Source organism: Apteryx mantelli, chromosome 10 (genome assembly GCF_036417845.1).
Source record: "Apteryx mantelli isolate bAptMan1 chromosome 10, bAptMan1.hap1, whole genome shotgun sequence".
NCBI classification, from domain to species: domain Eukaryota; kingdom Metazoa; phylum Chordata; class Aves; order Apterygiformes; family Apterygidae; genus Apteryx; species Apteryx mantelli.
In genome coordinates this window covers 24,928,529-24,954,892 of record NC_089987.1, presented here as the reverse complement: position 1 = coordinate 24,954,892, position 26,364 = coordinate 24,928,529, and the positions used below count along the sequence as shown (strand labels likewise).

At 48.0% G+C, this 26,364-nt stretch overlaps 1 protein-coding gene across 1 annotated transcript; it reads right to left on the bottom strand.

Annotated features, from left to right (window-relative positions):
- Positions 1 to 297: 297 nt before the first annotated feature.
- MATCAP1 (microtubule associated tyrosine carboxypeptidase 1) lies at positions 298 to 25,783 on the bottom strand. The gene is made up of 6 exons (XM_067302805.1): positions 25,213 to 25,783; positions 18,579 to 18,722; positions 4,651 to 4,783; positions 3,461 to 3,766; positions 2,290 to 2,387; positions 298 to 1,350 (listed from the first exon to the last, which is right to left on the bottom strand). The coding sequence occupies exons 1-6, from the start codon at positions 25,732 to 25,734 to the stop codon at positions 1,186 to 1,188; spliced, it is 1,368 nt and encodes a 455-aa protein (XP_067158906.1). The 5' UTR covers positions 25,735 to 25,783; the 3' UTR covers positions 298 to 1,185.
- Positions 25,784 to 26,364: the final 581 nt, after the last annotated feature.

Here is a 26,364-nt window from a genome sequence, read left to right as displayed (position 1 = left end):
GGTGGTGACTTTGCTCCTGAGACATCTCAGGGTACCTGAGCTGAAACAGGCCTTTGTGCTGCAGCCACTTCCTCTTGCAGATGACTGACCATCTGCTTTTGGCTACTTTGATTTATTAATGTTAGCTCTGCTTAATGCCTTGCTTTGCATGCTCCGGCGACCCCTTCCCACTCCTGACCCATAGGCTTGGAGACGAGCAGCCTTGCCTAAGCAACTGAAATGTGTGATCACAATGTTAATAGTGGTACCAGCCTGGCCTTCTGCATTCAATGCCCTCCATAATCTATCACTCACAGGTAGTTTCCATTACATAGTTTTATTACAGGTTTTTCCTAACATCAAAGCCCATTCCCCACCCTGAGTCCTCCTGTGCCTCAGTGCCAGGCAGAGCAGCTGTGGGGGGTTGGAGGGGGGCAGAGTGACAGTTACTTGGGGTACTGAACAGTCTGCAGGGACAGGGCAAATATCTGGTGGGGGGGGTGGAGATCAGAGATCTTTTTTTGGTGGATTAAAGTCCTTCTCACTGCTGGGGGAGGGCATGAGGGGAGTGGTGAGTGAGTGGGAAGCACCTGAGTGGAGCTGAGCCATGGCTACAGGCTAGCCCTTGTTCCCTGCCAGGGCTCCCAGGCACAGCCCAGGGCCACCAGCCTGTGTTTGCTGGCTCTGAATACAGTCAGAGCCTCTGCTGGAAACACCCCATGGCACCCTGAGGCCCCCCCCCCATGCTCTCCTCAGTGTGACTGGCCCTGCACAGCCCCCTGCACCTACTCTGGGCCCCTGCTCTGCTCTCGTCCCTCTAAACCATCTTGTACGCCTGCTCCTGAAAAAAACTCGTGGAGCAGTACAGCTGCCCCTGACACACACACACACACACACAGAGCTGGGGAGGCGGGGGGGAGCATCAACAACAACCACACCGGCCTTCTCAACCAAGCTACCCTACACAGCGGTACATGCATGTTGGCCCCCTCCCCAGCCCTCCCAGGTGGAGGGGAGGGAGGCCTAAGCTGTGCCGTTTCCTCCAGGTGAGGACTGGCTCAACAGCCCCAATAAATATCAAATAAATAGAGCCCAGGGCAGCCAGGCACTGGGAGAGCTGTGCTCAGGCACACGCGCGGTGGCCGAGAGGCGCCAGCCTCGGGAATCAAGCCCAGTGGGGTACCAGGGCTGTGAGCCAGGACCCGCTCAGTCAGGCAGCAACTGCTCCAGCTCCTTCTCGTTCAGCCTGTTGGTGGTGACGATGTGGTCGAGCTGCTTCATGTACCGCTCCAGGTCCTGCATGAAATGGGGGATGCGGGTCTTCTCCAAGACCCCAAATTTCTTCAGGCGATTCACATCTTCATAGGACACCTAGTGGGAAGCAGAGAGATGTGTCAGTCCCCCTCGGACACTAAAACACAGGCCAGAGAGCCTGGACTGCTTCTTTAGCCTAAGGCAGAGCTGCAATCAAATGAGTTTGCACAACTACGGCAAGCCTGTGGTGTGGGTCATCTAGAAACCATGCCACCCAGGAGTTGCTCCTGTTTCCCAGAATGGGTACCATCACCTTAGAGGAAAGGCAAAGCTGAAAAGGCTCTGTGAAGAGACTGCAGAAATAACTGTCCTGGGAAGGTGGAGGAAGTGCATCACAACACATGAGCAAGGGCCCAGCAAGCAACACCACTACAGCTCCGACCTGAATGCAGTCCTCTGGGAACTCAACTCCAAACTGACAGATGCTTCCAACAACACCACTGCTAACAATGCTTTAATAAGAGTTTAAAAAAAAAAAAAAAAGGTTCCCTGCTTTCTCAGCCATTCCCTGAGTGCTGGAGGCCCAGAGGAGACTCAAGGTGAGGGCAGCTGACCCCTGGTTCTGGTGGAGAGGACAGCCAGGTCTGGCCTATCCTGGCAATGGCTCTTTCCTGCTGGACCAGCTGCAAAAGTCCCCGAGAAAGATATAATAAACTCCTAGAGATGCTGAGGAAAGTTGCCAGTGACCTAGAGGGACATGTCTCACTCTCTGAGCTTATTTCAGCTGTGGGATGGTGGGCTCTTCTCCAGGTTATGTTTTGGGAGCTAAGTTATGTGGCTAATGGGCAGTGAGACCTCCCAAAATCCACTGTGTGTCCCTGCTGATGCTGCACATGAGTCTGCATGTGGGCAAAGCCATGTCTGGCCTCCCACCAACCACAAGTCCAGCCACCCAGAATGGCTCACAGCCTACCGTGGCCTCCTGGGCCAGGAAACATCCCTTCTCCCAGTGTGGTGCCAGACCCTGGCTCTAGCAGCCATCCCAGCCCATTTTACCTTTCCAAGCGCTGCCAGCAATGGAAAGTCAATGGTCTGACGATGTCGCAGGATCCGGAGAATCCCATCCAGGTACACCTGATCCTTACTGAAACAACCTGAGAGAGAGAGGGAGGTAAAGGGGAGTGTGACTGGGCGCCAAGTGCCCCACTGTCTGCAAACAATGTGCATACCCTTCTTTCATATAAACCTTTGTAAATCACCAGTAACTCGACTGAGGATGCTGAACCAGAGTGAAACAAGTGTGCTAGGGCCCACGCGTTGTTGGGTACCATGACCAGTGCTTGCCAGGGCATTTAGCATGGAAAACAGGGAAATCAGGCAGGGAAAAGAAAGGATAAGACTCCTTTGGGGACCTGAGCTGAAGAGGAGTATGTGGGATCACCAGGGAACTAAGCAAGCTGAAGAAGTAGGTAGCATGGGCACCATGGGCAAATACGATGAAAAAGTCCAACAGAGAAAGGAATCGGAGCTCAGGTTGGACCAAGTGATATCTGAAGGAGGGGATGAACCCATCTCTCCTCTCCAGGGTATAGAGATTTCCCCAGGACCAGAGTTATGCTCCTGAGTGTGATAGGACTGGCAGGAAGGAAAAGGCACAAAGGACAAGCAAACTCAGCCCTGCAGATCAGTGCTGGGGAAAACTACGGGCAACTATGTGCAGTGAGTCTCAAGTCCGCAAAAGGCCTTGGGTGACAGGCAGTGTCCTGTCACAAGGACCGCTTTAGCACTTTTGCCATTCCTTCTGACTGACTTTTTTTTTTTAATATTAAACCACTGAAAAAATATAAACACTCCCCCAAAATGCTTATCTCATTTCTCCTTTGGCTGCTATCTCCCTGTGAGTTTCTGTAAGACACTCTACTCAAATGCATGAGACAACTGGAAACACCTTGTGTGGGCTCCTTGGGCTGCCATGTCTGGCCATGCGTGAAATCAAGGAGCCAGAGAGTGGTGATACTACTGGACTGTACGTAAAATTTTAAGAGATTGCTGTCATAAAGATATCACTTATGAGATGTAAATCCATACAAAAGCAGAGCTGTGGATGAGGTACTGTGCAGGATGTCCAGGGGCAGAGCAGTGCCGCTGCTTTGTGGGCTACATTGGTGGTGTGCCTCCATTTGAAATCCACTCCCAAATCAACGCTTTCCCTCCCATCAAGCTTTACCTGGCTGAGATGTGTCTGTCTGGCCTCGCTTCGCCCGCACGCAGTACTCCCACCGGACCCCAGCGTCCTGGACATACTGCTCCAGGTCCCGGAAGAGGGCAGAGAAGGAGAGGCGACTGGCCTGATGGATGGTGTAGTAGAGCAGGGCCGCTCGCCACAGGAAGGGCTGCTTGCGGAAGAGGACGCTGTGCAGGCTTGCCAGCCCTTCCTCGGTGGGGTTGGCGGGCTTCAGGCTGTACTGCTTGCGGCCCTCAGAGCTGTGCCAGGGCTGGCGGGTGTTGTTCACTCCCCGGATGTAGTGGGTACCTGGGCAGGATAAGTGTGAGAGCCGTCAGACAGCCATATGGCCCACCTCTCTTGGGGCCCTGAGTTGGCACCCCTTGGTTCCCCGATCCCTGCTTTGCTGCTGTGGCATTTCTGCTTTCTCCTGCACCAGGGCTGCTGGGGGAAGGAGGCATCTCCACTGGGGCGGACCTGACACCCACCAGGCTCATCACGGGGATGGGGCAGCCCTTTGCTGCTGGGGCTGCACAGCGGGGCAGTGTGCTGGCACAGGCACATGCATGCACATCGTGCCAGGTGCACACCCAACACTTTCTGCCTTGCCTTCACAGAGGGATCCCAGGACCCAGCTGGCCTCAGCCCCCTTCGGAACTTGCCTGTGGTGTCATGGCCTGGGAGGACACCTCTGGGACTCCTTGCCACAAGACATTATGGGTATGAACAGTTTGCAGAGGCTCAAAAGGAGAGTGGACAAATGCATGGGAGGGAGATCCATGGGATCACTAAATACACAGAAACCACATCAAGCTTAGGAAGCCCTCAAGCAGAAAATAGCTGGGGTCTGATAGAGGATTTAGGGAAGTAACATCTCTGCTTGCCCTGTGCTCCCCACTGCTGGGGAGATCTTCGCACACACCCCACTGCTGTGTAGCTCCTCATTCTGCCTGGCTGTGGCCCCCGCAGCCCTGAGCCTGGCCGGACTCTGCTCTGGGCCCTCCCCAGCAGCAGGGCTGCATGTGAGGCCTTAGGCCATTACCCGGATGGCCATCAGAGGATGCTCACAGCATTCTTCCTGTGCCTCCATGGCCCCTTCTCTGCCCCCCCCCCCCCCATGGCCCAGGGTGCTGGGCAGCACATCCATTACTGCAGCTGGCCCCCATCGCCACCCTGTCCCCAGTCCTGCTGACCTATCTCGTGGCGTAGCATGCCTTCCAGCCAGTACTGCCGGGCTCCGGACAGGTTGATCGCCAGTGTCGGCCGGCTGTCCTCCACCATCATCACGGCCTGGGACAGGAGGTCATCGGTGAGCTGCACCACCACCTGTGGAGGAGGTAGAAGGAGGCAAGCAGCATCAGGACTTTGGCTGGGAGGAGACGCTTGGCAGGGCTGTTCTAAGCAGAGGCTGAGATCACTGCGGACAATCAGAAAAGCCCATTACCACCATGGACAGCACTGTGCTACACAGCTAAGGAGCTGCCTCATTATCTCTAAATCACATTACAGCTTCCTAAAGCACTGTGTGAGGAACATATGACTCATTAATGTGAAACCAGGTTAGTGCAGGAGGCAGCTAACCAGAGCCTCAGTCTGTGCTGAGCCTTTCAGCAGGACCGAGCATTCCCTCCCTGCCATCCTCCTTTTTTTTGGCCAGGCAAACAGGCTGAGCAGTCCTCCTCGACATGCATTCAAGGGCCATTAGAAAATGGTTTGTGCTATTCCTCAAAAGGTTGGTATACCTAAAGAAACCGTGCTAACAGTGTTCCCATTCCAAAAGGAAGCACCCCAAAACCACAGACACCAGGAGACCCCCTCTGGACTAGATGAGAAAACAGTCGCCCTAATACATGTTGGCAATTTTCCTGTACCCTGGGAAAGCCACGGGAGCTGCTATTGGCACCTCTGATATCAGCTGTGGTTGGGGCAGAGAAGAGAAGCACAGCCAAAGGTAGCCATGAGTCCTGAGCAGGCAGTGCAGGGAAGTCAGCTGCTCAGGACACACATTCAAGTTACTACCTTTCTAAGGAGATGCTTCTAGTGGTGCCCAGCAAGCATAGATACCAGGAAGGAGAGAGCAAATCCCAGTTGCAGGGCCACCCAGCCATGACCCCTGATATCAGACCAGGTCCTGGCACTCCTCTTGGACAGCCCAGCACCAGGATCCCTCTGGCTATAGGAACCTCCCAGCTCACTGCTGGACCTGACCACCACAGCTCCAATGGCTGTAAGAGGGACAGGCTGAGAACTGGGGAGGTGTTTCAAGAAATCTTACCACTCTTTTGTGTTATATAGAGGAACGTAATCCTCCTGCCTCACTGCTTTGTGCATTCCCATCCCTTTCAGCTGCGATCAGCCTGCCTCCAGGCCGCAGTGAATGAGGGACCTCCCCTTTCCCAAAGCTCCAGGTCCCTCAAACAAACACTGCCATAAGTCACCCTTGGGCAGCTCTCTAAGGGGACTGTGTGTGAATTGGCCTCATAATCTTCCAGGCTGCATTTCTGGGAAGTGACAGCCTACAAGATTGAGGGCTACATGCAACTGTCCTCCATCAGGTTGCATCATCAAATGAGGCAGCCCACTTCGCCACTGCCTCCTTTCCCCTCACTGGGGACCACAGCAATACTCACACATCCAGGTGGGCATGCAGACACCTTTCTTTCCACGTGGCTCTGCAGGATTTTGTGGCCACACACAGTGGGAAGTCTGGGAAGCACTCCATGAACACAGGGGACCTAGCCTGCAAAGCCGCTCAAGCAGCTGCAGTGGGTTATCTGCAGCAAGCAGTCGCAGCTAAAATGCCATTTTTCCTTGAGCACTTTTCTTGCTCCCTTGAAGACACTGCTGTTTGGTGCCAGTGTCTGTGTTCTTCAGCGCAGAACTGGTGCCTGCACTCCCGACAGTCCCTGGTCCCTAGGTCTTTGATGTTTGACCTGCAGCTTTTATAGGGAGCACTGGACATGAGGCACTTCGACAGCTTGTGGATCTGCGCTGTCAGGACACCAGTTACCACGTGATGCTCAGCTGACAAAACAGGCTTTCTTTTATAACAGCTTTGGAAGTGCTTGCCTATCCCCTGGCAGCAAAATCAATCAGTTTGGATGGTCCATCCCAGTGCTAAGACACCACCGGCACAGCCCTCAGGGCTAACTCCGACTGTTTGTGTCTTACCTTCATCTCCCAATGGCAGCCACAGAGACTATTCCTACCCTGGCTACTCAGGGCATTTTGCTTTTTGTGAAAATCTGTCCAAGATGAGGCAAGTTACAAGCCCCCAAATCTCTCTGTTCCCATTCCTGCTAGCCTGGGATAGTTGTAAAACCCTACCTTCAGGAGTGAGCGGGTCTGAAAGGTTTCTACCTTCCCAGCCCTAAACTGCTCAGTCCCACTCCTGCACCCCCCAAGAGCCTAGTCCTTCGTGGGGCAGCACTGCAAATTTGGTCACTAAAATGACCCAGCTAAAAAACAAAAGAGCATGCTTCTGGAGGACCATTCTTAAGTTGGTTTGGTGATGTGAGCTACAGCACAGCCTTGCAAAAAGCTGGGCCAGTCCCTCTAAACACATGGCAAAACACAGCTTGGGAGTGGAACAAGCACTGAGACTTGCACTGCTTTTGCACTGAAGAAAACATATTGTGAAACTGCCCCTAAATTCCCCAGAAATACTGCCTTCATGAGCCACGCTGTGGGCACTCTGCTCTTGCGTGCAAAGGCACTGCACACATGCCTCTTTGTGGAGGAACTGAGCACGTGGCTGAGACAAACCAGGACTTTGCTTGTAACTAATCCACAGCACTGTGGAGCCTGAACATGGGGATCCTCTCTCCTTTAATTCCTGTGTTCCTTCTGCCGGTGAAAAGCAGTCTGACCCAGCAGGCAGGTTGGTACAGAGAAGGGAAGAGCTCAAAGGTAGGGGATTTAAAGAACAGGAGTCATACAGAAAGATCAGGGAATAAACCCACAGAAGAAGCTGGGAGGGAACCTACACAAAAAACAAGGTGGTCAGGCCAAGATAGCATCACACTGCACACAGAAGACAGCAGATGACATTTGCACAAACAGCATTAGCATTTGCTATTGCAACATTCCCACTTCTCCAGTGAAGTTTTTCCAATGTGATGCTATGTCAAACAAAGTAAAAAGAGCATGAACTTATCCAACTTCTCCTTTTATCCACTCCTTTTCTGAAGGTCTGCACACAATCCTACTTTGTCCTGCATAGCTCTGTGTCAGGGAATTTCTTGTTTCCTCATATTGCTTTAACTGTTTTCTTTGTTATGGGCCCAAAGTGTAAAGTCCTCATAGCAAATATCCCATGAAGGAACCAAGCCTCTGGCTCCATCTTCATGTCTCCAATCTCTCCTTCATACTTGCCCTTTTAAGGCTTCAAGACAAGAGCAATAAGGACTGATCCATGCCAACACATACTAGCAGCAAGAGCTGAGATGTGACAGTCATGTGCATTGTAGCCAGCCTTTCTACCTGTGCATTTGCTGGCTGTGATTCACAGCAGGGATATGCAATTTGTTCTCAGGACTAGTTAACCTCTTTATACAAAAAGAAACAGCTATTTGAGGAAATCTGGTCATTGTGCACCATGCAGCCAAAATAGCTACTTAAATTAACATGAGCTCCTGCAACCCTCACCCAGAGAGATACTGGCGTGAATTCCACACCTCCTCAGCCAGGGCATCTCAGACCAAACCCTGTTCAACTGAGCATACAGGACAAGTTTTCATTACAACAACAACATTCTTCCAAAGCGCAGTGAGCAGGCTGCTCAAAAAAAAATAAACCAGAGACATGTGCTGTCAACAAACAGTAATTTATTGACAATCCAACTTCAAATCTGCAGTGACTTGAAAGACACAGCAATGCATGAGGAAATGGAAGTCAAACAGATCTGACAAGCCAGACCAACAGCAAAGTGCCTGTGTCCCATACTGCATCCCCAGAGGTAGACACTGCCTTGGTTGTCATATGCAAGTTTTGGCAGCAGCAGCAGCAATGCTTGGGACATTTGGGCGTTTAACATTTTCATCTTAAAATCCTTCCACTCATGGATATGAACTCCACAGACATTCATTTTGTGGCTTACACTTTCACGGCTGAAAAGTAGAAATCTGACAACATTGCACTCCTGAGCAAGAATTGCTTTTCAGTATCCCCAGGGTGGTGGTGGTGAATCCATTAAGAGCCAAACACCAGGGTGCTACCAAAAACTTGTAAATACACACCACAGCATCTACGCTGTATTCTGTAGCAAAACAGAACCATGCTTCACACCTATGGGAATTGTCATTCCTGCAGAAAAGGTTGAAATCAATTCCAAGTTTTTGTGTACACTGAATGAGGGACAGCTCCATGGGATCCTATTAGGCACATCCTGAATGAGACAGGACTGCAACAGCAGTGCCTCTAATGGCCTCAGAGAGGACATGCTCTGTGGGTAATGGGCATTCTGCCTAACTTCTCATGCTTTGTTGTCAAACTGCTAGCATAACACAAATTGCTGTGCACATTCATACTACTACACTACAATTCTTATTTGTTTTGAAAAAAGAAGTGGAGACAGTATTGGTTTGTTTTAACCCAGATTTATTATTGTATATAACTGTTCACTAAAGCCAGAAGTGCAACATAACAGAACAGATCCTACTACTGGGCAAATCAACAGCATGAAGAGACTATGCTGCAATTGTTTAACTTTACCAGAGTGAAAGACAATCCCTCTAACTCAAATAGAGAAAAGACTTGACAATTTACTTCCAACTTGCGTGCATCCTTGAGCTTTATTTCTGCTCCATTAAGCAACTGAAAATAAATAAATGTTGCACTTTCCCTGCCCTCTCCCACATCCAACCAGCACACACAGATCACATCTCAGGACTATGCTTAGGCACAAGACCTGACTTGGGACCCTGGTGAGCTGGGTCCTGCAGAAGTTAGGACACATGGTTGAAGACTGGAGACAGCTTCCCCCCACAATACACCTTCTCCATCCCTCACTACTGACACTTAAATAGCTGTAAAACACCTCCCCAAGTGAGAGGCTGCAGCTTCCACATTTGTGTATCCTTGTGCTGATCCTGGATCAGCAAAAGCCAGCATAAGCAGTGAGAGGGGCAAAGCCTTTTGCTCCTGCTCCTCCACCCCATCTGTGTGAACATTTACGCAGCAGCACAACAAAACAGAGCAGGGAACTGATCCAAACTAAAACTGGCTTTATTCTCTAGGTGAATTTCCAGTAAGATCACCACCTGGCCACATGAGCTCCCACGCTAGCACAGGCTCTTGTGGGGAAGAAGAAAGAGTACATTTCACTAAGCCTTTTGGCAGCTAGCTTCTGCTTACAGCCCTATCTGGAGATACAACAGGCAGGAAGAGTCACAGATTCATCATAATTGGAAATTAAGGAGGCACATATGAACTGAACACAGCTTTTTTTTTTTTTTTTTTTTACTTTCAAAGGCTTACCTTTGCAATCTTTCATTTTATTTTAACCTTTTCTAATCTCTTATGTCAGTTCTATGCAACAGGAGTACAATCTTGTCATTTTACATTGCAATCCCAAATATAACTAGTTGAGGTTGAAACCCTGGGAAGGGAAGGGGAGGCAGAGGATAGAGTTAAGAAAAACAACCAAACAAAACCCCACACAGATAAGGAGTACATTTCACTGTTACAGCACTTTTCTTGTTCCCTTGAAGACACTGCTGTTTGGTGCCAGTGTCTGTGTTCTTCAGCGCAGAACTGGTGCCTGCACTCCTGACAGTCCCTGGTCCCTAGGTCTTTGATGTTTGACCTGCAGCTTTTATAGGGAGCACTGGACATGAGGCACTCTGACAGCTTGTGGATCTCCACTGTCAGGACACCAGTTACCACATGATGCTCAGCTGGCAGGGAGTGGACGTCTTGCTCTCTTGTCACTCTTAATTGCCCTATATGAAAAAACAAGGAAGGTTGGAATTTAGGATACTAGATGCTGGACAGATACAGGAAAACTTCTTTCCTAGAATAAAAACTCTCATTCTTAGACATACTTTCCCCCAGCCTATATATATATATATATATATATATAGCGCACTCTGCTATTACTCTGCTTTCTTCACTTTCCGATTGCACATCCTTGACCACATTATGCTGAATTCTTCAAGGCATGATTCACAAGTGACATGAATTCAGACATTTCCAGGTCTCCTCCAAGCTCTGTCCCAATGGAAAATGCTGCGTTGGGATCATCCCAACTCGTGACTTCTGGGGGGCTGGTGCTCCTGTGGTATCCCCTGAACAGCTCAAGTTTCCCTCATGTACCTTCAAAAGCTAACCCTGAGAATGACACTATTCTATGAGCACCTGCCCAAGTGCCAGAGCTATTACATAACCCCAGCAGTTTAACTGTTGTGATAAAGCTACACAGATAAATTCTCCATGTAGATAGTCCCTGACGTTTTGATGCCGCACAGCTCTCCTTTCTGCATTAGCTCCTTAACTGAGCACTGAAGGAAACTATCCAGGCTTTGTTATAAACTGAAAATCTGTCCACCACCTGCCTATTTCCTTTTCCTCTGCAGTATGGGGAATGTTGTGTCTTATAACCTACACTGCACTTTCACTGCTGTCACCCATGCTAGCTGATCCTTTCATTCTGTTCAGGCACTGCCAGATACCGGCTAAGCTGCCAGATGGTACTGCTGGCTTGCAAGACTGGCTGCCACAGAAGCAGGAATGCTAGCTGGGTGTTGGAGGGAAGCTACCCCAAAATCACTGTCAGCACATTTTTGGCATGGAGGTAGTATAAGGGAGATTTACGTTCTTCAGCATAGCATATCTGTTCTTTCATTCACAAGGCAGGTAGCTCCTTACTCAATAGAAGTGTTTGCTGGAAATGCACATTTTTTTCCCCTCCTGACTTTGATTTCTTCCTCTCATATCTCACCCAATGGCAAAAAGTATATCTCACAGTCCAACTGTAGCTTAGATCTCTCCAAAAAGCACAGGTTTCTAAAACTGCATTCATTTAGATGCAGCTTTAACAATAAGAAGAATTAGTTCTGGATGACAGGATTATGCACACTAGAGTTTGTGAAACCATGCATGCTCTCAAGCTGACACCTTCTCCTGGCCCAGCTACATCAGCTGAGGAGGTAACTGCTCCCTGTTACAGGGTACTGCACTCACTAGACTGTGGGGGAAAATCCCCCCCATGTATGCCAGGCAAGGTAAAACCACTGCAGGTATACTACTAGGGCTTAGTTTGCCTAAAGCAAGTTAGAGAGGCCTCCCACAAACTGTTCTGCTAGCAAGGCTGTGGGCGATGGTGTCAGAGACCGGGGCAAGCATCGTCTGTCAGTCTTCGGTATCATGCCTGATAAACAGGAAGCAGACTGAACAGTTCCAAGCCAACTGTTTTCCTTCCCTCTTCATATCAGACTGCCATTTATAGGGTGAACAAAGGGAAGCAAAACAAACAGCTGGAAAATAAGAGGCAGCTAAGAATGTGATGTTCAACTGAAAACAGGTCTTGCTGTCAAACAGCAACAGCACCTTTTAGGCAAGCCAGCAAGAGCTAAAATGAAGGATGAAGCATTCCTTGGAACACTGCTTGGAGAAAGTTCCAAGAACACAGAAGAATGCTGTTTGCAAGGACATGCTGGAACACTGCTCAAGGCTGAACACAGAGGGAAGGGGGCAGTTTAAGTGGTAACTGCTCTTTTTTTTTCCAGGAATCAAGGAAAATCTCAAGCAAGAACATATCAGAGTCTTTAGAGGAAGAATTCAAGTCACAGGGAACACTTATTTTTCTCTCTCATGGTGAAGAAAAGGTAAGGACAACACAGAGATGGCAACACTGAACTCAGTCATATGAAATGGAAACTATTTCTTCTGGTACAAGACCTAGACGAAATCAAATGAAGTGATTAGGAAGGAGGTCCACAACAAACAAGCATAAGTAAACTATGGAATTTGTTGCAAAAGGTTTACAAGTGTTCAAAATTAGTTAGACACATTAACAGAAGAAAAAATTATCAAGGGTGTCTGCACACAAACACCACTAGGGATTCAGGAAGAATCTGGACTGCAGCGGCTGAAGGCTGGGAGAGTAGGTCAGGGAGAAGTTGCTACCCACTTTCCCTGTTCCTTTTTTCCCGGAGAATCAACTATTGCTACGGATAGACAGACACTGGGACAGACAGAGACAGGACTGACCAGTAGCACTACTATGTTCTTATGATTTTTATTGGGGCTGCAAAGCATCACTTCCTCCCCCACCCTGCACCTCCCTCCTCCCCAAGTAAAGCCTCAGTTAAGGCAGAATAAAAAGGAAAAGTTATTCTTACAGATGGTGAAAAGATAAAAAGGATAAAGCAGAAAGAGTCCCATGTTTCTGTTCTCCTCTAAATGCCACATGCTCTCCATGTTCCCATTCTCCTCTATATGCCACACAACATCAAGGGAAAAGGGATGAAGGTCTCCAGATAAGCAGGAGGAAGAAAGAAAACAGAGTTGGGCAAAGGTACAAAAAGGACAAGGGAAAGAAACAGACCCAGTCGAGGACTGGGAAACAGGCTTAATTGCCAGTCAGAGAGAATGAGAACCTCTGCAACCGCAGGTAGAGCTGCATTACCCAGTCCACATGGGAGAGTTGGCAACACTGTCTCATGGAAGCACACAAGGTGGCTGGGGCATTCCACAATTAGAAGACAACAGGCAAAATCCACAGTGTAACTATTTTTCCTTTCCTTTTTAGGAAAGCCTAATAACTTTTTAGAGGCATCGGCTTGTGATCCTTTAAGTGTGTGTGTGTGTGTGTGTGCGCGCGTGCGTGTGTTTGACAATGATTTGACAGTATTGTTTTGTCCCATTAGATAGAGGGTCCAAGAGCTGCTCTGTGTGAGCCAAACTAGCTGGGTGCAAGTGAGGTCTGAGCCAAATGGTAATAATAATAATAAAAAAAAATCTCTTCAAGAAGAATTGTGTGAAAGTCTGTCCAGGAATCAGAAGGGAATCTGAAAAGCTTCACAGAAGACTGTGGTCTGCATATTCATATTACACTGCCCATAGCATTTTGCTGGATTGGGCAGAGCACTGAAACCTGAGGCTTTCACCAGATTCATTCAATGTCAGCCCAATTCCAACCACCACCACTTTAGAGTGCACTTGGCTCTGCCTCTAACATCTTAGATACAGAAACATAAGTCCTCCCCACAGCCCAAATTTGAAGTAGAATAATGTATTGCAGAATCAGATGGAGAAGAAAATACATTTTATAAGACTGCCTACTGCTGTCTGAGTAATCAAGTTAACTCCGCACAGTAATTGCATCATACAGCCCGTATACTTGATGGGCAGTATCAGTTGCCTTATTTAAGAATCATAGGGCAAAACAGGAGAGTCCTGACACAGATGCACAGAGGCACTGAAGAGGTACTGTTAGAATAGGGTGCTATAGCTTCAGCCAAAGTTAAGTCTTACTTCTGGAGCAGCAACTCCAGCTCTCCAGATCTGTGATTTCTCTCATTCCTAAGGGGATTCACAGCTAAGGCCTGAATTCAAGGCATGACATCAGACCATCCAGCCCATCATTTTGATCCACAAAGCTGTCTGCTCAGTTTGCGAATGTAATGACAGGCAAAGAGCTTGTCCCCAGAAACTGAGTGAAGAAGTGGAGAGTGCTCACGGCTAGCCACAGCACTGGGGCAAAAGCTCCTGCCTTTTCCCAACTTCAGCAACACTGACAGCAGTAGGCCCATCTGCTTAGTACCTTGCACACTTCCTGGCACTTGGAAGCTCTTGTGCACAGGGGCAGGGCCAACACTGCCAACAGGATCTGTAGAGTTCTAGCTAGCACTGTGTAGTCTAATGACATGTCATAACTCCATGGATTACTATACAATACTTACCAATATAGGCAGGGATTTCTTTGCTGCAAACTGGGAGCAGCTGGGAGATCCACATAAGCAGGCATCTGAGCTCTGGCAACATCATCTCAGTCCTGAGCCAGAACAGAACCAGAACAGGTTCAGTATCTACAGCTTGAACCACACCAAAGAAACTTTTGAATACTCAAAGTCAATTATAGTGCAAATACTTACCCATGAGCATGCTCCCTGGGGTGCTGGAAACTGGTATCCTGCCTTCACAGATCAGCACCATCCCTCCACACCTCAAGTGCCAGGGATGAATGTAGGGGGATAAAGGGGAATAATCTGCCTTTGCACTGACCTGGCAAACAATGCCACTGGCTCTGCAGGCAGTTCAGGCATTGGAGCGAGGTTTGGCTCCTATTCTACCAATAACCAAGATACCGTCTTTTTTGTAGCTACTGCCTGATAGTTTTGCAAAAACTAAACTAGATGCTACACAAACACTTGTGCTGGAACTTTACTTGGGTCAGATGGCTCTATTTTAGCATCCCCAAAGGTTTTAGTTGTTTGGCAATTACCTTCAAAGATAAGAAGCACAAATTTCAACTTAGATAGCACTTCTTGCTGTCACGCTGATTGTTACTGAACACAGTTTCAAGGTACAGAATCCCACTGTGACAGACAGAAAGGGAGCCAGGCCAGGCAGAAAAAGCAGCAGCAATGTCTGTGCACCCTAAATTTCCTCACAAATACTTAAGCTGCACTAGTGACAAGCTTTTGACCATGTTTTCTTCAGCTGCAGGCTACAGCCGACAGCCTGTGCTGTATCCCCAGCTCACTAAGCTTATGCTGAATAAGCAATACCGTGCAGGTTCTGGATTACTCCCAGGACCGAAGTCATCTCTGCAACACAAACTCAAACAGCCCTGGGAACTGTTCTAAGCTACAGCAGCCTTCCCAGGCCTTTCTACAAACTCACAACACAGGGCAGTCCCAGTGGCATGCAGGACAGCATGGTCCCTGTGTTCCTTCCAAGTTTGATGGGAAAGCCACTGCAGGGCTGTAAGACCTGTACCAGGAAAATCTGTACTGATCCCTTGTGAGTTACAGTGCTTTCACATCCTGCCAGAGTGACACTTACAGCCAGCAAATGTGACAAGGCACAAAAACCGTATGGTGTTTTCAGTTGGTCTCATAGCTAACGCAATCCTAAACAAAGGGGCAACCTGTGGTGGCCACACGTGCTAGAGTTTCTTTTTTTTAAGAAACACATCATGATCAATATGAAACATGGAAGCAGCAACAGAAAAGCAAACAGCATTACAGAACAGACAAGGAAGCTGGATACAGCGGATAGAAGTTAGGAGTTACAGATACAGGCAAATGGGAGGGAAGGTAGATAGATGTCTCTATGAAAACTGCCCTGTTCCTAGACAAGGCATTATATTATAAATAATGCAGAAATGGCAGAATATATAGCAAGTTTCTATCCTGTACTGGGATCAGAGTTTGATGATATTCCTATATTATGGACATTTTCCTCTTCCTTTCCCCAGAGAACTTCCAACTAAACTTGTAATGGGTGGTAATCTACAAACCAATGCTCAAATGGTTTTAAAAACATTTATCAAATGTTATGAAAAAAACTAGAGCCATATCTTGCACTCATATGTGTAAACATAATAATTAAACACATAGTTCCCTTGAACAAAGGGAAAATTCCACAGGGCTGGAAAAGAGCTAGTTGTACACTAACACATAAGAAAATGTGACTCTGGGAAATACAGACCAACTTGTTTGGAAAAGAGCAGAAGAGCTGAATTTAATCATTTAATAAAAGTAAGGGATAGAACAACTAGTAAGTTAACATATGTTCACAGACTTGAAGAAAATGTAATTTTTTTTCTTTTGTAAAAGTACATAGCTGGCTGCTAAGTAATCCCTGTAAGGCAATGAAACTTCTGTAGATTTTAAATACATAACCTCTTCATTTGTTTTTTAAAAAAGGACAACTATCCAGTATCAATCTAGCATGTACAAAATAGGATTGACTAACTGCCAGACTGGATACTGGGACTGGTTCTGGGTACTAAAAGGAAGCTAAATAATTGGAAAAGACTTACAGAAATCCTTTCAGCTGAAAACGCTGAGGAGGACCAAGGTACTAAATTCACATTCTAGTCATACATCTGCAGAAGAATCACAGTAAACCATGGAAAGCTAGAACTGCAATTTCACCTGAACCCTGCAGTTCCTCCTCTGCCCATGTATTACTTCTGGGAACTGCTCACTCTCACTCTTGTGGGCATGAAAAGTTCTGGGTAGTGCCAAGTATCTTAACTTCAGGGAAGTGCTTGTGAATTACCCTGTTAGGGGAGGGGGTGAAAATCAGAGGTAGGGAAACAGTCTGACCAAGAGGCAACAATGAGGGAGCCCCCTTCACCACCTAACACTACCATCTATGTCCTAGGGTGCTACAGCCAACAGCAAAAGGTTACCCTGCAAGAAAAAGCAAAAGGAGGTCCAGAAATTTTTCTAATCATTTCGATCTGGGACAGAGGAAGTGTTTTGCACACATCCTGCAAGCAGGAAGAAAAAAAAGCCTCCTCAGTGAAGCTGTGGCACATCCCTCATCCTTGTACACATCCAGCTGCCAGGAAATGTCCTGGAAACACAGATAATATAAACACACTGGCAAACCTTCAAGCTCCTCACCCTGCTTTATAACCACAGTGATCTCCACTGTGTTAAAGCACAACAGGTTTCCAAGCAAACAACTATGACAATGACATCAGTGGTAAAAAGGAGCAAGCAGAGATCAGAGTCAGGTGAATGTACAAGGGTACATTTTGTTTTTCATCTTTTCATTGTAACTTAGAGATGGGAGAGAAAGGGCCAGTGCTACTGACAGAGCAGGAACCAGAAGGGAAATGACAAGAAAAGCAGAACAATGTCTTTTTGCCGAGTATTTAAACCCTCAAGATTTCTGGCTTAGTTCCTTGTGATTACACTGTTACATTTGGCTAAGCACAGAAAGCAAGCTGCAGAAAATTCCTTCTGCCTCATTAGACCTAGACTTGCCACCTAACAGGCACCATCAGAAAGGAGCTCAGCACATACAGCAAGGCAACCACTGGAAATTCCTCCCAGCACAGAGGCAAGCCACAGTACTTATTGTCTCTGTTGGGCTAAGGTGCATCAGCACCCTGATTTGGGCTTCTTGGGGCACAGATAAACCGTACGAGCTAGAAAGAATAAGAGATGCTGAACTTCCCACCCTCCTTCCCACACAGCCGAGTTACTACTGCCTCATAGCTAGAGTAACATCACAACTGAGTATTTTCCAGTATTAAAACCTGAGCTTGGGGTTTCAAAGTACCATAACCCAGTATGTCCCAAAGAACAGCAGGAAATTTCTCCTCCATCTTTGCGTTTGAACATGTGAATGAACCCAGATGTCAGAGATTTCTGCCATACCACTGCTAACAAAAATAGCTTATTCCTTCCGACAGTAATTGATGCCTCATGTACATAGCAAAGTACTCCCCACCCCATACGCATGGCCACGTGGACAAGCAGCAGCTCCTGTCTCTCTCAAACATAAAGGGAGATATGGCTGGACTGAAAAATCAGGGGAGGTTGGTGGAGAAATAGTACTGACTTCCTAACTCTGTGGCAAGGAATGCAACCAGCCAGGAGCCATGCCAGAGATGAACAGAAGACCCAGTTCAGAGTAGGAAAGAAAACACCTTGACCCTGAGCTTGTATCAGGCAATTGCCAGGCCCAAAGAATCCTGTAGTTGTATCACATTTCTTCAAGCCACATCAAGATTCTTACGCAGTGGTGGCCTCTGAGAGCTAGGACAAACTGGGAACCATAAACGGCCTGAAGAAGTCGTCTAGAACCAGCATAGTACTTCCAGTAGCAACAGAACAATACAGAGAAGGACAGTTAAAATACTTCTTCTCCATGCAATGTCTTTGCTAATAAAAATGCCATCAGATTTGTTTATATCACCCTGCACTACAAACTCAGGTCTCAAGGTAGCTTTTACTCCTGCCCTGAAAGCTGAGTTTCTCAAGTCTCTCTTCCTCAGTGAGTATTTTTCTTCTTTGCACGCAAAATACTTCTTAATCCAACTCTTCACTATCAGGATTAACATTGCTGAGTTAAAACAATGGTTAAAATAAATATTTTCTAAATTTATTTTACAAATAAAGATTTTGTAAATAAAACAAAGGATGATTATTACCTCTCCCACACAGCCTTCCTTCTGCATGTACTTTCGGATAACAGACCAGATTTGGCATTTGCTCAGCAGTCTTCCTCCAGTGGCAACTTCAAAACTCTCATAGGTACCATACTTCTCCAGGACAGCATGAATGATCCTAATTGCCTGTCACACATACAAATAAAATATCAGTCAAAACACCTTCTCCACTCTCAAGTACCTCTTCCACAGCACCAAAAATCCCATGCGTAATGAAACCCAGTTATGAGGATCCCCTATAAAGAATTCAAAAGCCTGTAGTGTCAAGTGCTTGTGAAGTGAGATAAGTTTTTATGATCTACAAAAAGATTATGACTGAGCCAGCCAAAACATCACCATGGCAGATGGGTACCCAGGGCAGATAGATACTTAACCAACAGGACCCACAGTAAATTCTTTCTGCATTTTATTGTTTCATTTTTCCTCACAAGTGTCTATTGCTGGAACTAGGCAAAGCAGAACTGAAACAGCAGTATCATGGCATGCTGTCTCTACATGTTAAAACCATGATTTATTTTAATCTTTTCTGCTTTCAATTCTTCATTCAAACTTTAGTGTTTGCAAAAGAAGATCTATTTTATCAGCATACTTTTTAGTCCAAGACTTTTTTATTGCAACACTGGACTTCTTTCAGGAACTCACATTACAGAAGACATTTGACAGGAGCACATCTTTTGGCACAAGATGTCCTCTGGCCTGGTATAAAAGCAGCAAGTACAAAAATGGGATAGACACATGACTGATCCTGGAGTTACAGAAAGATCTTTATTCCTCTCAGCTAGATAAAGCTGACAGAATTGGAAAAAAAAAAAAAATAATCACAACTAAGCTGTGGAAATTCAAAAATGTTAAAGAGGAATTAAAATGACTGTGGTAGCTCAGACTTTTTTCTTCACAGGCTACTGTGTCTACTTTAGTGAATCTCTGTAGAAACTGCACTTTCAACAAAGCGCTTCAAGTGTTAACACATGCAAGAGTCAGGACTACACCTGCAATCTTCCACTCTCACAAGAGAAAGGCAGGTCCTGTAGTACAGCTTAGCTGCAAAGGGAAATATTAGTTATGCAATGTTGTTTCCTCTACTTCAGATAAGGTCTCAAAATGACCAGTCTACCAAAACCCAGCAATATTTTAATAAAAACAGTGTGTGCCATTTTATTAGCATTAACATTTATATAGCATCTTTACAACATGAGCATTAGCACATTTTCTCCCCACGAAGTGAATTTGCATCCTAGCCATTTTCAAGCAACATCTTTCTCTAGCCTATTAATATATATCCCCATCTGGATGACTACCATCACTCTTTTGTACATTTTCTGGAGTTTTTCAGCAGTTCCCAGAGCACTATACATATAAAGCTGGCTGATGCCTGCTTACCCTCTGCTATTGATTTTTTCAGCCCAGGACAATATGCTTCTCCTGAAGTGTGTGTGTGTTCTACCCCCTCTTGCTGAGTTAATCCCTTTGCTCTTTGTCCTCCTCTCCTCATCTAGCTTCAGCTGTTTTCCAAGTTCAGCCCCTAAAGGGAACTCTACTTACTGCAGGAGGGATGTTCAACACAGGTATGTTACAGCCTGGAAAAGATCATGGTGTTAGAGTACAGCGACCACCACACAAGAAATAGCTTTAGCGCAGCTCTAGAGCTAGAAACTGAATTTGGCCATACGGACCTGGGAAAGAGCACAGAGGGAGCTGAGGCAGAAACCAGACCAATACCCTGCTACAAAAAGAGACAAATGTTCTGGGAGAAGAGTCAGAAATAACACAGGAGCCTGGCTGCAACAGCACAGTCCTGTACAGCTTGGTTGACTGTATTAATAAGCCAGACTCCTTGCAGATTTATTCTCCACTGAACAGAATGTGAGTAGGTGTGGGGGGATGGGGGGGGTGCACAGGAGGACATGCTGTTTCAGTAAGGAATTAAACACACCAGACTATATAGTTAAAAACAAACTGGCATTCACACCATTGCCCACTACACAGCGGTGTTGGTTTCATTAAAACTCATATTCCAATTATAAATAGGACCTCTTTTATTAGATTAGTACTACATCATAAACTTAACTTCCACTGAACCTCATACCACATACAAACTAGAAGCCAATTTCACAGCATGCATGTGAGCTTACATCTTAGATCAGACCTAGGACCTGTGTTGTCTGAGGCCCTTTCTCATGGGCACCAATATCAGAGGATCAGAGAAAGATGAAAGAAAGTCTCCTGAAACGCAGGTGCAGGTTGCTCTTCTTCCACCCTGATCAACAGTAAAGCAACAGGTCAGAGCCCTGCATTAAAGGTTCCATCTCCTCCTTTCTGCTTAAAGATGTCCAGGATTATGATATGAATGCTTACTGCCCACACAAACATCCAAACCATCTAAACATCATCTCTAGTGGCCCCAGAGAAACCCTGTAAGAGGGATACCATGTGTGTTGTGACCATCCTTCTGTACCACAACAGATGTTCCTGATTTTCCTTCCCTGAACAGTCCTCTGTACACCGCTGATTTTATTCTCAAGTAACTTATTCTGTCTTTGCAGGAGAAGCTTTTTATGCTCTGCTTCTGTAATTGCATTCCCTTCCTCTGATCTCTCCGGAATATTGCTGTCTCTGTCTGAGATGAGGAATCACAGCTTGCTACAGCACAGTCCAGACCCAGGGAGCACTGACACTCCACACCTTGTGCACCCTCCCAAAAGTTCATTTGTTCCTAACCACCCCTCTTCAACTTGGGGAGGTTTCTTTAAAGTTTGTCCCCTTTTGGGAGCTAAATAATTAAGGCCATTTTTGCAAGTGCTCTCTGTTGCTCAGCCTCTTTCCCGAGCCATGAGAAGGGCACTGAGCCCCGCTCATGAAGCGGCACTCATGAGAGCCATAAGGAACCTCCTGCTGACTTTGATCAAAAAAGGACCATTTCTTCCTGCCATCTTTTGCTTAGTCACAATGAAACTTTGTCCCTCATCTCATAAGGCCCGCAGCACTGAGTTGAGAAAAACTCAGGGCAGATGGTCAGCAGGAGTAAGATCACGAAAAGGCACGCTTCTTCCTGACTTTTAGAAGAAGCAACAAAGAACAAAATTTCTACAATAGACCATTTACTTTTCTGAAAAGCTGATGAACATCACATCAGCCCTTCCTGCCCAGGCAGTGCCCTCTTTGGGTCTCCAGAGCAAGAGCTTATCATCAACTCAGTCCACAAACATGCACAATTACACACGCAAAGCGATAACAATTACTCAAGTTACAGGTCAAGCTCCGTGTTGATGCTGTTCTCACTCCTGTGTGACAGACTGGGATGCTGCCAAATGGGCCATGTGATCTGTAGTGTAATGAGCCTTAATGTGGCTAGAAGGATTCTTCTCATTTATTCAAAGTAGTTTAAGTTTCTATTAAAAAAAAAAAAAAAAAAAAGCACATGCAGAATAGCTGGTTCAGCAGAAGAACTGAAGTGGTCACTAAGCGCAAAATACAAAAGATAAGAGCAGAGAGCTGATTTTCGTTTGTGTACTCTTGCCCAAGGTTGTTAGCTTAGCAAAAAATCTACGGCTAACTCAGGGTTTTAAAATAAAAACAGCTTATAGATAATGATTGCGGTTCCCAAGGAAAAAAAGTCTCCCAAAATAAGAGATTGGAAGTAGGTTACTGCAGTGTTTGAGCAAATACTGTCAGGTCCTCTATTCATCTACTGTTTAAATGAGCACTCACCTACATGTGAAGCCTCTCCATCTTCAAAATATATAAGTGGAGAAGACTAGGAAAATAAGTTAAATATTTCTCAACAATTCCTAGCCATAACTGGTACAGTACATACTGTTTTTTCCAGAAGGCAGAAAGGCCCCTGTTTTCCCAAGATACATCATGTACTCATTGGAGAACTTGTAAAGACTGGTAGAAACATTTAATACTGATCTCTTCTTGCTTACAGAAAGACACTGAATAATCTGGATAATAATTAATGCAGAGATATAGAAAGCAAAAGCTGACATAACCGCAATATACCAAAATGAAAAGAAAGGTTTGGGTTTTTTTTTAATAAGTGAATGTTCAAAAACCGAAAAGTAGATCAGTGAACAAGTTGTTCTTTGAAACAGTACATGTAAGCTCCCAGATAAGAGCTGTGAAGAAACACCTCTGCAAATATGAAGTCATTTATAATAGTTTTTCATCTTCTTTCTTTGAAGCAACTCAAATTGATCACTTTTGCAGAAAGGATCTCTTGTTAATCCAGGAAGCCCAACCCTGTGAGAGAACTGGTTTTAAGGTACTGCCAGGCTCCAAGCTCACAAATATGGACTATTAACAAAGATGTGAGCATCTGACAATCTTCAACACTGCAGACAGCCCGTTCTTACACCAGCATATGCCATCCCAAGCTACGTCAAAATGACTCTCTAAAGGCTCCATATAATGATTAGTTACATGCACAGTGCATCCATTTTTGCTCTCTGCACTACTTAATTGAATAAAATTAAACTTTATTTCAGTTATATGGACATAGCAAGTTTAAAGACCTCACAGCACAGCCTGTTGATAGCTGCTTCTTGGAGCAAGCCACAGCTGTCAGTCTTCAGTTCCCTTCCCTGCTTCAGTCTGACAGCACCTGGAAAAAAGCTAAGGCTTGTTTTATGTGCAGAGCATCAAAAAAAGCACACTCCCTTTTTGCTTCCTTCCCACTTCCTCTTGTTCAAATGACTGGATGCTGTTTGTTCACTGCCCACCACACATAATTACTATCTGTGGCAGAGAACAAGCCAGGAATATTTCAGTAGCATATGAGCAACTGGAGCAGTTAAGCAAAAAATACAGATTGCCTTAAGGGCAGTCTATAGCCAGCTGCTGTCATAACCAACCAAAAATTGCTGATAGTTTTATGTTAAGGTTGCTGCCACAAAACACAACCTTTTGCTCTTCTGGAAAACAAACCAGACTTAACACACCAAGGGGTTAAGGATTAACAGGGTTAAGGATTGCTTCACACCAGCTCTAGCTCCTTGCTCACTACTTCTACGGCAACAAATACAAAAACAACAAAAACCCCTAATAGCAAAAAACTCCCAACAGACCATCAGTTCCTAACTGGAACTGTGCATTTGTAAACAAGAGGCAGTTTGATGCATGTAGCAAGATCCAGCAGGAACATGCGTCACTACCCCCACATCAATTATGGAATTTGTACTATTACTGCAGGTAGAGTATATAATTAAAGATCATCTCTTCCCAAAGAGTTTAGAAATAACAGGGCAAATGTGTGAAAGGCAAAAAGCAAGAGATGTCAAGCAATGCAAGATCATAGAAGCAGTCCAGCAGCAGAAGCCAGGAAGAAAAGCAGGATGAAGTTCTACCTCTATGAAAGATTTCACACAAACTACACAGAGCCTCAAACCATTTCCTTATCAACTAGACCACAAAATGCTGCAGCTGTGAGGAATTCTGGAAGCAGCTGCTTCTGCATATTGGGAAACAGAGATCCACAGAGCTAGTGCTGTTCTTACAAGTGGAGCCCAGACAACAGCATCTTCTTAAATCGGGACACTAATACCTTTGCACTTGGTTTTCTTCCCACACTATTTTCTTCACAGGGCAGGGGAAGGGGGAAGAGCACATACTTCAGGATTCCTAGATTTCTTCTCCAAGGCTGGTGTTTCAACCCACACCATGTAGGTGAGACAGGAGGCAGCATCTCTTCAGTGTGATGAATGCTTACAATGGTGATTGCTTACACCACCAGAACAGAGGTATCTTGTAAGCTATTATCTCAGCTGGAAATCAAAGTGTCAGAGGTTCTGACAATTCTCTAGAGCAACACATACTTCCTTGCAAGTGAGGTATCAAACTCATACAGACTACTTTGAGTACCAGACATGTAAGCTGTGGCTAGTGATCCATTACATCCATTACCCACAGCAACACGCAGTTACATACTGGCACAGTCAAGGCTGTATCTCAAAGGAAAGTATCGGATCATTGCCAAATGTTACACATCTTTCACAGCGTGCAGTTCCCCCAGGTCCAAAAGACCCAGGACAGCTTTCCCTGGTACACAGCGAAGGGAGCCACGAGTACCCAAGTACCAGCTCCCATGTGCAAAAGCTGCTCTGCAGGTCACAGCTCTGAGGCCAGTGCTCGTGGTGGTTATCGTGCCCTACAGCAGCCAGGCCAGCGGAGCCCCAGGGTCCTGCCATGCCATACACGGGCCCTGACAGGACTTCTTTCCACCCAGAGCAGCGCACAGCGACGGGCAGGCTCCCCGCAGTGCAGGGCCTGAACCGCCTGCGAGCTGCGCAGCACAACCGCCGTGGGCCGCTCCCGCCTGTAGCGGCCACCCATGCCAAGCGGCAGAGGCGAGAGGCGCTCGCGGCCCCGGCCCAGCGGCCGCCGTGGGCTGGCGCCCGGGGAACAGCACGGGCACCGTCCGGCGCCGCCTCTCCGGGCCGCCGCAGCACCTCGCTCGCCTCGTGAGGCGGCGCGCTGCCTCCCGCCCGCGAGGCCCGCCGAGGCGAGGCCCAGCCGCCCACCGCCGCCGCGGGGAGAACGCGGCCTCCGAGGCCGCAGGCCGCCGGACAGCGCCGCTCACCACGCCTGCGGCCCGCACCGGCCTCCCCCGGGGCCCTACCTGGGCGACGAAGCGGTCGGAGGCGGCGCGGTACTTGTCCAGCACGGTGTCGGGCACTGGCTCGGCGTACTCGAACTGCGGGTCGTAGGCGAAGCGTGCTCGGAAGAACCGCTCCCGCTCGGCCTCCACGTTGCGAGGCCGCAGCGCCACGAGCAGACAGGGGCTCCGACGGGCGCCGCCGCCCTCCTCGGCCCGCGGCCGGGCGATGTGGGGCAGCGAGGCGGCGGCGCGCATCCTCCCGCGGGCCCCGCCGCCGCCGTTCACGGCGCACGTGCTCTCGCTCCGCCGCATCCCGGCGCCGGTCTCCGACAGCCGCCGGGCCGCGGCCCCCCGCGTGCACCGCTGCGCGCCGCCCGGCCCCGGCCCCGGCCCCGGCCCCGGCAGCGGCGGGGGGGATGGGCAGGAGAAGAGCCGCGAGCCATCGCGTTCCGGGAGGCGCGAGGACGCGCTCTGTCCGCGTGGGCTGGCGCCCAGCACGGCCCGGCCCTGCTCGCACGCCGGCGCCCCCGGGTCCAACACCATCGCCTCCAGCGCGGCGGCGGCACGTGGGCTGCACGGGCCGGGCCGCGCCGCGCCGCGCCGCGCCGCGCCGGGCGGGAGCGAGCCGCCACCTCCCCCACACGCTCCCACCCCAAGCAGGCGCCGCGTCCAGCCAATCAGCGCCGCAGCTGGTGCCACAGAGCCAGTGGGAGCAGCGAGTGGCCGGCAAGCCCCACCCTCCCCGAGAGCGAGGCGCGTGCGTGCTCCCCTGGCGGCCGCGCGTCCCTTCGGTGTGGAACGGCCAATCGCCCCCGCACGTACCGGGCGGTGTCCCCCGCCGCTCGGCCTCGCTGCGGCCCCTTCAGCCGGCCCTTCCCGCCAGCAGCTCTTCCTGAAGGTGGGCGGTCGCTGCGGAGCACCCGCACCGTGCCGCGGAGCTGGGGCCAGGCCGCCCGGCGGCAGGGGCTCACTAGAAAATGGCCGCCTGCCACCCCTGCCTCCTCGGATTTACCCTCGCCCGGCCTCTTAAGCCTCCGCAGCCCAGCGGTGCCCTATGCCCGTCTGCAGCTGCAGACACGCCTGCGTGGGGCTCCCACCCCCTCTGCCGCTGCCCACCTCCTGTGGGCCTAGCAGGGTGGGCAGGAGGGCAGTGCAGCTCCCCGGCTGGGCAGG